The following is a 12,024-nucleotide window of genomic DNA, read 5'->3' on the forward strand; positions in this document are numbered from 1 at the left end:
TTACACGCGTGTGTTCCCTGGGGATATTTTGCAATAAACCAGTAAGCACAGGTGAAAACAAAAGTGCTAACACACAACCCTTACACCAAAATACACCTGCTTAAAACTCTCTTGCTTATTGTGCAGTATACAGGAGTGATTGCTTAAAACAAAGTCATACACTATGGTTTTATGTAAAGGTTTTCCATGTATAAGAAACATAATGTTGAGGTTTTTAGATTTAATGTAGTTACTATTGAGCAAAATTTAACCTCTCTGCATGTGGTATGTATATTGATTTTTTCCTAGGCAAGAAAATATATCGAATCTCTTCCACATATGCCTCAACAGGATTTGAAAGCAGTATTTCGTGGTGCCAATCCATTAGGTAAGAAATTCAGACTAATACAGATAAAATTTTTCACTAACATAGGAACATAAGCCTTCCTTTGCTGTATGATCCCATATAGTAATGATCAAACCAGTGAGAAGAGCATTGCTTAACCTTTCATCCTGAGACTGTTTTCCCTTCATGAAGCCTGTGTCTTTTGTTTCTGGTGGAGGTTATGGGAATCTCCTGTGGAAATGGTCCATGGATGAAAAGCAAAAGCCAGCTAATAGCAGGAATAAATAAAAATGTCATGGGATCTAGATTAGAGACATCACTTCTGGCTCAGGAAGGCCATGAGCTGTAAATGGCTGGCAAGCAGAACATACCAGGAAGCATAGCTGTTTGAATGACCCTTTTGAGTATTATTTCCTAGGAATATACGAGCCATTGTTGGATGGGGCCAGGATACTGGGCTAGGCAGACCCTTGGTCTGATCCTGCACAATTGCTTTTATGTCTAACCAATTGGTTCTGCCTGTGCAAAAGAGATGTTCTGTGAAGCTTTTCTTGTGGCATGGCAAAGGGCCATGAGTCACCAGAGTCATTTCCCTACAGCGCCTGGTCAGTTCCATCAAGTACACGTTATAGGGAAGTACTGTGAGTTAAAATGTTTTCACAGAATCACAGAACATGCTGAGGTGGAAGGAACCCACAAGGATCATCAAGTCCAACTCTTAGCCCTGCACAGGACCATTTCTTAGTTCAATCTGTATATTAATGCCAATTTTATTCTTACAAATATAGGTAGCTGTGAACACTTTCTCACAAAAAATGGGATTTATTTGCCTGAGGTACATAAGAGCATGCTATGTATTAATATGATAAGGACAAACTAATGCCAATGCTTATGTGAAAGCTCTAATAATTTTTTAATAATATTTTAAATAGTTAGGATAAAATTTCCATACAAAACTAATTTCAGCCTTACAGATATCTCTCATTTCTAGTGTTCTTCAACGGTCAACTTCAAACATATTTTGTTTATTCTGGGTCCTGTAAAGTTGCTTTGGGGTTTTCGTCTGATTGTTTCATTGGTGCAGCTAATTCCAAAAGTAATCTCACATTCACATTTTATTATTCACAAGTTACTTAACTTGATCCTGATCACTGCAAACTTAAGCACATATTTAACTTATAAGCATACACAGATCTTTTTAGAATTAAGTCCTTGGATGTCTGAAGAGGTGAATCAGACCTCAAAGGGACTATTATGAACTTTTGTGCATACCACAAGCAAACCAGAAGCTTCCTTCAGCTCTGAAAATTGTACTCACAGTATAAAATCTTCAAAACTTATTTGTTATGTTGCCTGAATTTTGTGAGTTTGCCAGTAATGTTAACTGTGTTTAAGGTGAGTGAGGATATACTGTGTGTCGACAGTTGCCTTCTTTTTTATTTCTAAATGATCTCTTCTGGCTTTAAACCGTGTTTCTCTTTTTCCCTTAGCTGTAGATCTTCTTGAGAAGATGCTTATATTAGACAGTGATAAAAGAATTACTGCCTCGGAAGCGCTTGCACATCCATACTTTGTCCAGTATCACGATCCAGATGATGAACCTGAGGCCGAGCTGTATGACGAGTCTATAGAGAATAAGGAGCGAACCATAGATGAATGGAAAGGTATCAGAATCGCACACAGCAATTAATACATGCAGCAGAACAAAACCTTATTTAAATTGCAGTTTTCCTCCATTTCTAACCAGAGGAATTTGAACTTCTAAGCCTCAGGCAAACAGGTCCCTGTATGTACTTGTGGGAGTGGGGGGGTGGAAAGGGTTGTGTTTCCTCTCTGGACTTTGCTCCCTTCCCTCATTCTATCATCTCCTCACTAGATTCGCTGTACCAGTCTTAAACTTAACTAAAAGCTGATGCTAGTTACCAGGTAATCACACATTCTGTTTTGCTTTTAGTTTTCTAGATCAGATCCCCAGCTGAAATAAGTGTTCTAGGGCAAGTGACACTGTTTGGGATTCTGATCTAGCTCTTTCAGAACCAGAAAGTAGTATTTTCCCCATGGATGTGTATTTTGTTAACAATTCTTTAGATAGCTAAGAAATTAGGATTAATAACTAAACTATGCTATTGCTCCTGTTTGAGATGAGGGTTAATGATTTTACTTAGGAGTCACACCCCAGAACCTTTCTTTGAGAATTACTGCAGCAATCTTTTATTAGTTAATTCCATGCTTGCATCATGATCATATTGCACTACAGTATCACAGAAGTAAGGTGGCCAAACATCCAGTTGCAAGCACGCTGAAAAGTACAATCCAATTTCATCACTGTCTAATGGGGACATATTATGCTAAAAATTCCTTACTAGAGATTTTAAATTGAGAATAATGTTGTAGAAAAGAAATAGTTTCTGTTTATCAATAAAGGTCTTTCCTTGACTTAAGAAGTCTTTTATAAAATAAATGTCTTCTGTTTCTATTTGTATATTCTATAACTTTTAGTCTGGTAAGGTTCAATAAAAATGTATTAGCATATAGTGGTTAGGTTTATGATGTCTCCCATGTCTTACTCTTGCCCTTCCACTTGTGCCATGTTTTGTCCTGGGCATTGCAGGGGAGACAAGCAGACTGACTACAGCAAATACATCTTAAAGACAGATAATAGTGGGGTCGTGGCTCTCTACAATAAATCAACCTCCTCAAGCCCTGGAAAGGCTTTTCCGGAAGTCTACTGTGTCTATACAAACAAGGAGGATTGGCTGGCATTGCTCACTCCTTACACATGTTCTCCTGTGCAAAACCTGGCAGCCTCCAGCACCACCCATACATCTTGTTTGTTGAGAGCTGGGTTCAATTCCCTGCTATACTTAAGAGTGAACTATTTCTTTTTTCCTTCTGCTTTTTCAGTTGACTGAGTCTTAAACCGGAAATTTTAACAATTTCCGAATCATGAAGCTGATTTCTGTTTGTGATGAAACTCCGTTGAAATTATTTCAGGAACAATCTTAGCTTAACACCTTCTAAACTGAAATGAGAATGTGAAGGTGAATTCTCTAGGAAGAGCAGTATCATATCATTTATCGTTACATTTATCATGTATTATTTTCTACATCACTGTCCTTGCTGGAACTACAGGTCAAATTCCTTCTTTATACAGGGGAAAAAAAAGGCCTGAGACAAAAATCTAAAAAATTACACAGGACGTGCAGTGCTTCCTCCTTCCTTCTGGCCATATTTTTATCTTGGGAAATAAACTTTTTATTTTCATGTACTGCATGGTGCCACATTTAAGTAAGATGGCGTAAAATGTTTGTAGTGTTGATGAAATATTGACCCAGTTTCTCAAGATGTCAATGGCATAATTCTCCTCTTTCTTCTGTTCAAATTAAAAATCAGTGGCACTTGATCCCAAGAAGGACTTAGCGCAAAGGTAAAATGATATTTCAGACACTTTGTCTTACACATTATGTACTTCAGAGTTTCCTTGGCCTCCACTGCACACTGCTGAGGCTTGCCGCCCAAGTTCATAGATTTCTTACAAAAGTGTTTAATCGGTTAGAAAATATTTCAAAATTTTAGAGGCCATATGCTATTCAGAGTTGAATGCTACCCATTCTCTTAGCTGTTGCTCCAATTGCACATATCTCTGCTGAGTAGATGGCACAAGAAGCGAGTAAGGAGCTTTATAAACATACAGTGTAGAGCCAGTCAGAATAATTTCTAATACAGTTCCAGGTGTCCAATTTGTGAGGACGCTGGCTTCCTCCAAGTTCACTCAGGACTGCTCTAGCTCCTCCCTGGATCTTTCTGTTACCAGATGCTATTTAATAGCTACAAGTCAGTCATTGAAAGATTCTCCTAACAAATCCTCCCACCTCTGCAGTTCTGCACACATAATTTCTTTCAGAGAAATCCGTCACTGAAACTGGCGTGTGGGTCACTGTACACCACGATACAGCATAACACAACTAGAGCATAAGCAGAAGATTTTTTTACTTACTTTTTAGAGGAGTTGTAGGTACACTTGCAGGTGTAGCAGCTGTCTCAGAGCTATTTAATAAACAAACTCTAGATCATATCAAACTTGTGCCTATTAAACATCACTGTTTGGAAAACAGAACCTGAAGTAATGCAGTGTTAGCCATATGTTATATGTGAACAGGATAAGGTCTTAAAATATGGTATCAAACTTGAGAAATTACATAAGAGGCAACCACTGACAACATATTCCATTAATGTCCAAGGCAGACAACACGACATGACTGCCAGCATGAAAAGATAAAGGATTATTCCTAAAGCAGGGTAAAATAGTAGGGAACCCATGTTCTAGCAAAACCCTTCTTGATGAAAATAGAACTGTTACATGCTTCTAAGACAAAAGAAAATTTTTTTTCAGAGGACCTTAAAATTACATTAGTTACAGTAAACCATGAGGCCCCACCCAAAAAACCAAAAGAGATCGTAAGGCATTAGCACAGAATTGCAAATGATTTATGTTGAAGGCAATTGACTGAGAGATGATAAAGAACACGCTCTACAGTTAAAAGTGTATATTTGAAAACCTCTTTGAGTGCTTTTAAAGATTCCATTTTCCATTACATTTTGTCTTTTATTACATCATTTTGGCAGGTCATCTGACAGCATAATTGATGTTTCCATTTCAGGGCCTGTGTGTTTTAGTAATTAGTTGAAGGGGACAGTCACGTTGTACAATAACAGTATTTGTGAGTCTAATTTGCAATCTGAGGTTAAGAGAAGAATTCCTGGTGAATTCAGTCTATTTTTGGATCTGGACTCTTAAAAAGGCTGGAAATACAAACTACAAGTCACATGAGTCTATAGAACTGTTTAGTCTGGAATTTTTCTTTTTAAGAGAATATCATCTAATTCTTCTGTCTCCCTTACCCCCCACCTTTACAGAACTTACCTATGAAGAAGTGATTAGCTTTAAACCACCCGACTTGAAAATGGACAGCCTGGAGATAGAACAGTGAACACAGGCAGCTCTGTCTTGCCTTGCTGCACTATGAAGACTGTTAAAATATAACCATCCAATTTAACCTGTGGTCAGATGTAGATTTTACTATCCAAAGATGTTGGAGAAGATGTGGAAAAGCAGATGAATTAAACAGAAGCCAGATGTTATCTGTTTTGGGTGGGAGTTTTTTTGCCTTGTAATATGAATGTATTCCCAGCTCACAAGGGGTGATAAAGAACTGCTTCATTCTGACAAAATTATGCACTGAGTTTTGTCAAGCTGTGTGGTCTGCATGTTTCATTTTATCAGTTGTACTGCCAAAATAAAGGTGATCTCATAAATTAATTTTAAAATTGTACATTTAAAGCATGAATGTATACAAACATAAACATAGAGGTCCATACAAGCAATCCTTTTTTGTTCTGGCATTTTATCTGTTTGTTTTCGTACTATTTATAGTTAGTGCCTTTATAATGAGAGGGCGTGGTAGTGAGATAGACAGAATATGCCTATGTAGTCACATCTGTGGTGGTCTTACACATTTACTGGATGTCTCTCAAGCAATCTTAACACCAGTTGAAAGTCAGTAAAAATAAATCTTTGTCTTCTCTTGCCATCCAAGTGTCTGTTTTCATTATTTTCCCCATATACTTTTCCAATCAACACAATACCCATTTCTGAGACGATTTTACTTCCTGATGGTATTTCTAACCTTGCCATCGCCAGAGTGCTGGTGAATTTGCCTGAGTTTACAGGAAGGTGCCTTGAAGGTATTGTGACAGAGCTCTGTAGACTTGAGCAAGCTTCAGTAAAGGCTGTCACAGATGGCAGTGCAAGAGTACTCAGTTCAGTTCACAGCTTTGAATTAAATATTTCGTATTGTCTTATTTTTCTTCACATAATCCTTGGGAAAAAATTGCCATTGGAAAACATGACAAAACAAGGAAATTTAAGAATTTGACACACTCTCATTGGAGTTTCTTTTAAAGCAAAAATTAAAAGGCTTTCCAGCTCTGAAAAGTTGGAAAATTAAATAATAAATTGCAGGATACACCAGATACCAAGATTTCTTAAAGAATTAAACTTACCTAATTTTTCTGTTGAAGGCATAATACTGTAGCAGGAACATCCTTTTGTCACAAGGCCTCTTGTGCTGTACTGGCTGTGTCTTTCTACACGTTTGTGGTCCACAGTTGTTCAGTGTTGTTCATTTTTGTGTTTCACTCTTGCTCTGTCAGAGTCTTATTTTGGAGGTGGCTTTTTATAATATTTAGGTTTTCTGAAACTTTTCTCATTAATATTCAATTGTATAGCTATTACATAAGATAATGAATTCTACTGCATTAACTTACCTTCCTCTGTATCTTTTCTATGTAAAAAGAAAAGCTTTTTCTTAATAAAAAGATTTAAAAAATAAAAAGTCTAAGAACTTTGATTTTTCAGAAATAGAAATAGGCATCTATCTAGAAAATGGAATTTTCTCATTTGTGGACTAAGTGATAGTCTGCTTTGATAATGTTGGCCAGTTATCCAATACTTGCATCCAGTGGAATACAGCCACTTGTATTCAACTTTCTGCAAGGCATATTAATCTGAAAGTAAATGCCTGCATGGATTTCTTGCAAATCCTCTGAAGTGCTGTCTGACCATCATTTCTTTGGCTTCCTGAGAAGCTGGACGAGGTCTGTAATGATCATGCAATGACTGAATTTCATGCTGACTAAAATAGTTGGAAAGGTTGTAAATCCTTGAACTGTTTGTCTGACTACATAATGAAAATAATCACTCAGTCATGTATTAATTTTTTTTTCATTTGTTTGTTTGCCAGTTAAAAGTAGCTCAGTGCTTTATTTTCTCTGAAATCTGATATCGAGACTATGAGCCTGTTTTGCAGCTCCATACCAGCTGGAAGGGCAAGGATGAAGTAAAGAGATTTCACAAGAACTTTATGCACCCAACAATAATTAATTTAGCGTGGGATTTGTCCCATCATTTCTTTAATCTGATTTCCTTGCTGTGAGGGTGGCCATTGGCAAATGTGTTTCAAAGGGTGTATAAAATTCTGTTGACCATGCCTCTGCTACTTGAGGTAGAAAGAAAGTTTTATATTCCTTACAAAATTTGTTCTTCTGCCAACTCTGAGTCTTTGTCTGAATATTTCCTTTGACATTCAGAGATGCAATTTTTTCTAGGAGATAAATTATGTAGGAAGAATGTGGTCATACCCACATTTAAACTAATCAAAGATGACAGTAATGGGCAACAATAGCTCAGTTATTTTTAATGAATTACCATCAAAACCTATAAATCATCTCATTTTAATGTCAAGAAAAACAGTAGGGAGACAGACGTCTTTTTCCTAGATGTGCAAAATGAAGGCAATTACTTAGACCTCAAAAGCCACTAATTAAAGTATTTTTCTAGGGCAGGTAACCAGCTCCCTCATGGCAATCCAACATGGGACTGCCATGTGGTAACTTTATCAGTTTGCAACAGCAGGAGAGGGTAATTGGAAAGCCAGTACCCCACTGGGACAGAAAGGTGGAAGGCTTAGCACTAACAATGCTTATCATTTGAAAACAGATGGAAAAAAGCATTTGTCAGCCAATGCAAACAGGCAAATGGAGGTAAATATCGAGGAGTGAGGGCTTTGTCAGGCTTGGTGAACCTGTAGGGCAGATGGCTTGAAAGTAAATTTTCAAGAGTAAATAAATATAGAAGTAAGGATGTTATTTCATGTAAATTTATTTGCTAAAAATGTCTTTAATGAAGGCATTGATTGCATGGCCCAAATGTTGTTTTCAAAACTTGTAGTGGAGCCTGCTTAAACAGTGGGGTTTTAATCTCCCGACAGCACTCTTAATCTCATTAGTACAATTGTGCTTTTGAAGGTCCTCTATACATTGTGTGTACATTTGAGGAGAGCAACATAGGTTTTAGGACACACTAAATTAGGGTACTGGTCATCCCTGACCACCTGCAAAGCACAGAAGGGAAGCTCGGAGGAGCACGGCTGGAGAGGAGGCGTGTTCTCACTGGGGAGAACACAGCTCTCCAAGGGCTTTCTCTGTCTAATTATTGACATTGCTAGCAATTTACTTCTAATCTGAATTTACCTAATTTCAGCTTTCAGTCATAAGAGCTTATTATCCCTCCACCTACTGAATTGAAATCACTTGTAGTATTTATTATCTCACTCCATAATCAGTGTTAAGTGCAACCGCCAGTCTAGTAATTTTATCACCACTGGCAATAAAAGGTCTTGCAAAAGGAAAATCTTCTTCATGCATCTCAATCTTTTGACATGTGTAAAAATATACATTACAGTTTTAAAATCTGCATCTTTATTTTTTAAGCTCTCTACTTCGCAAGCACTGAAGGCCAGGAGCAGGAAATTGATATGCCACAGCCAAAGCAGACAAGAATAACAAAATTTCGAATTTTCAAATGGACTAATGGAAAGAAAAAACAAGGATGATTTAGAGGAAAAGCACAGTGTTAGAGGACATCATGTGCCATACACTGAAGATACAAAATGGCTACATGAGTATGAAACAGCGGGGTTACTAATAACTTTGAGAATTTATGGGGGAAAAATAGTGGGAAATTAGGTAATCAACACTGATACATGGAAAAAAAAACTATCATGTGTCAGTAGGTCAAGAGTCATTATTTAGACAGCATTGCTGCAGAGTTCCAAGTAGTGCTCTTGGTGTGGTTTTGATATGGTATAAAAGATGAAAGCAAGAGGGAAGGAGGGTCAGTATGCTGCAGGATCCGACACAGCGAGCTCACTCTAGGGTCAGGAGGGGGACAGCCCTTTCAAGGACAAAATGTTGGCAGCAAAAGCACCTTTGGCAGAGGTGGGGAGCTGTAAATACAAAAGCCACTTCCTTCCTTTCTTCCTGTCATGTGTGCTCCTGGATCATAACAAGAAAACAGACCTCTACTTTCATCTGGTCTCTTTCCTCTGGTCAAAGATGAATCTGTTCAAAAAATACTGTATTGAGCTGCTGGCACAAATTACTTACATAACCTTTGCTACATCTGTAAATTGTTGGCTTGGCCCAAGAATCCCTGACCAACGAGCAGTGGTCAAGATTTAGCTCTCATGAAAAGAGAATTACGCTTTCAGTAATTGGGTAAATTATGTCCTTTGGTAGCAGCAGAAAGGGATTCAGCTTCAACAAGATCAATCTCCTTAGGAAGAAATTAATAACAACATCTTTGTTTGCTTTAAAAGCAGCTGCTTGTTTCTCTTACATTGCTGCTAGTCTGTTTATGGATGTGAAGACTGGTCCTTAGAAAATCAGCACACTTGCACAAGTGAGAGTACCAAGTGTCATTAATTTATGAGTCTGGGTAAGGGGTTTTAAGGGACTAGTACCAAGAGACTTAGAAAGCTGCATTAGTGTCACTGCCACTGCCCTTCTTTCTGCTGTAAGATAAAATATTGAACTGATATGCCTAAAAGGGTCTAAGTTTTCACTACAAGGAGGGAATATATTGTGAGTTTTCTATGTGAACACTGATCTTCCAACCAATCTGACACTTAATCCATTAGATGTGAAATTTCTATGTAGTGAGTGAAACTCTTCAATTAGGCTTCAATATTGCATGCATACAAATGCTTCATTTTGAGCTCACATAGTCCCCCAGCTCCAATTATTGTCACAAATTAAGACGTGTACCATAGCATGGAGGTTTTATCTAGTCCTTTTAGGTTCCAATTTGATCACAAGTAATATTGAACACAACAGAAATACTGAATCACGGTGGCAGCCCTGAGACAACTATACATTAAATCTACCATAAGTTGCAGCCTCCACTGAGCAATACTTTGTTCCTTACAGAATAATATCCTGTAGATTAGCACTCAAATAATATATTGCTATTTTATATTAGACCCTGAAGGTGCAAATCAAGAAGCCATAGTTTTATGTGTCAGATGGGGTAAGAATACCACTAAGTTTTTGGTGATTTAAACAGGTGATGTGCACAACTATGCAATGACAAATGAGTACAGCTATCCTTGATATCCATTAATGCTCCTTTTGTATGATTTTTGCAACTCTTCAAGTGTATTTTGCTCTGTGCACTATAGTAACTCCTACTGCGACAATCTGTGATAGTTTAAAAATTAAACTTATATTGTAGGAGAGGACCTTTTGGTGGATTCTGAGGAGAAAAAGTTAGGAGAGTGTTAAAAGCAGTCGATTTACATATAGCTGTCTGCTACCCTCTACACCTGACCTCTCTTCCTCCACCACCCTGCAACAAGCAGGGATAATGGGCTAGTAAATAGTTACTTAGTAAGTTCTAACTTGAACTCTTGAGCAAATGAAACATATAGCTTTTAAAATATTTTTTTAGTAAAAAAGCACTTAGGTGGTGCATAATAATTCCTTTCTGCTGATGGTTGAGTGCCCTTGCAGCATGACAAGGTCCCCAGGAGGGCTCCATGACACAGAAAGTGGAACTGAAGCACCCTGCTTATGGAGCAGAGAGACAAAACCAGAAAAGTTACAAAATAGTAGGCAGTTACTCCAGTGGGTGAGGGAGGGAACACAATAGCATGGAAGTATTTTCAGATTAAAACTGAGATTTTTTTTTTTAATTTAATCTTTGATTTTTGTTTAAAATAAATAAAATTAACTTACTTCCTCTATGGTAACATGTCTAAGTAGACAAGCACAGAGTATTTTTTGAAGGTGGGGATATAGAAAACTTATTAAAAACAATAATATTCTAGGAATCGTATTTTAACAATTCAGCAATATTTTATGTTTATTGACATTTAAGGTGTGTTTTACACAACTAAATTATTCATATATGAATTAATGTATTGCAAATAAAATGATCATGTGAAAGATACAGACATAAACAGACAGAAAGGTGGGAAGATGCTTGATTTTTCAAAGGACTTTGCATGATCTGCTTTCCCCCATGTTATCAGTGCCTAGACCACAGAACAGGTCCCAGTCCCTCTCTCTGCTTATACAGATGCACTTCTTCACCTGAGACCCAGCAGCTCACCAGCAGTTCAGCTCCTGACAAACAAAGCTGTGCCATTTTATCGTCTCTGATTAACCATTTGTGGTGAGCAGCATTGTCATCAAACTCTCTCAACAGAGTTCATACACGCAGGATTTCTCAGGAAAACATGGTTACCTTTCTCACCTCTTTCTTGTAGAGTTCCTGCTCCAGCACCAAAGCCTCACCTCCAGGCGGGAGGGTAAACTGAGCTCTCAATTCCCAGAGGAATTAGAAAGAGTACTGTACACATCCCATCTACCTCATATGCTTTGCAGCTGATGGCAACCTTCCAGCACTTCAAAAGTTGGCTCTTAAAAAAAAAAAAACAACCATGTTCTGATACCTCTCAAGGCTTCCCTTTATGGGATGAGCATTGGAAAAGTGGGATTTTTGCACCATTAATGCATTTTTTATCTTTTATTTATGATGTCTGAAGAAGGTCCCTTTTTTTCCTATTAACTTTACAATAAACATATGCCAAAAGCAGAACCATCTAATGGCATTCCTTTCTTAATTTATCCTTTCAAGCACATGTTGCTCAGGAGAAGATACAGCCACAGTATCCTATTGGTCTCCTTGCAACAGACTGTCTTTGGGGAAACACATCTCCATATCTCCATGTATCCAGCTGAGCCTAGCAGGATGCAGAGGCTCATGCGGTTTGTGACACTGCTATAAGATCTAGCAG

At 37.7% G+C, this 12,024-nt stretch overlaps 1 protein-coding gene across 2 annotated transcripts in view; it reads left to right on the forward strand.

The window, feature by feature from the left end:
- Positions 1 to 5,916, forward strand: part of MAPK11 (mitogen-activated protein kinase 11) — a 32,468-nt gene extending 26,552 nt beyond the window's left edge. For both annotated transcript variants that reach the window (XM_027679210.1, XM_027679211.1), the window contains exons 10-12: positions 289 to 367; positions 1,816 to 1,989; positions 5,243 to 5,916. In XM_027679210.1, coding sequence (XP_027535011.1) covers positions 289 to 367; positions 1,816 to 1,989; positions 5,243 to 5,316 — 327 coding nt within the window. In that variant the 3' untranslated portion in view covers positions 5,317 to 5,916. The remainder of the gene's footprint in view (positions 1 to 288; positions 368 to 1,815; positions 1,990 to 5,242) is intronic.
- The last annotated feature ends 6,108 nt before the right edge of the window (positions 5,917 to 12,024 follow it).

This window comes from Neopelma chrysocephalum, unplaced genomic scaffold (genome assembly GCF_003984885.1).
Source record: "Neopelma chrysocephalum unplaced genomic scaffold, ASM398488v2 Primary Assembly neopelma1_45, whole genome shotgun sequence".
Classification (NCBI taxonomy): Eukaryota; Metazoa; Chordata; class Aves; order Passeriformes; family Pipridae; genus Neopelma; species Neopelma chrysocephalum.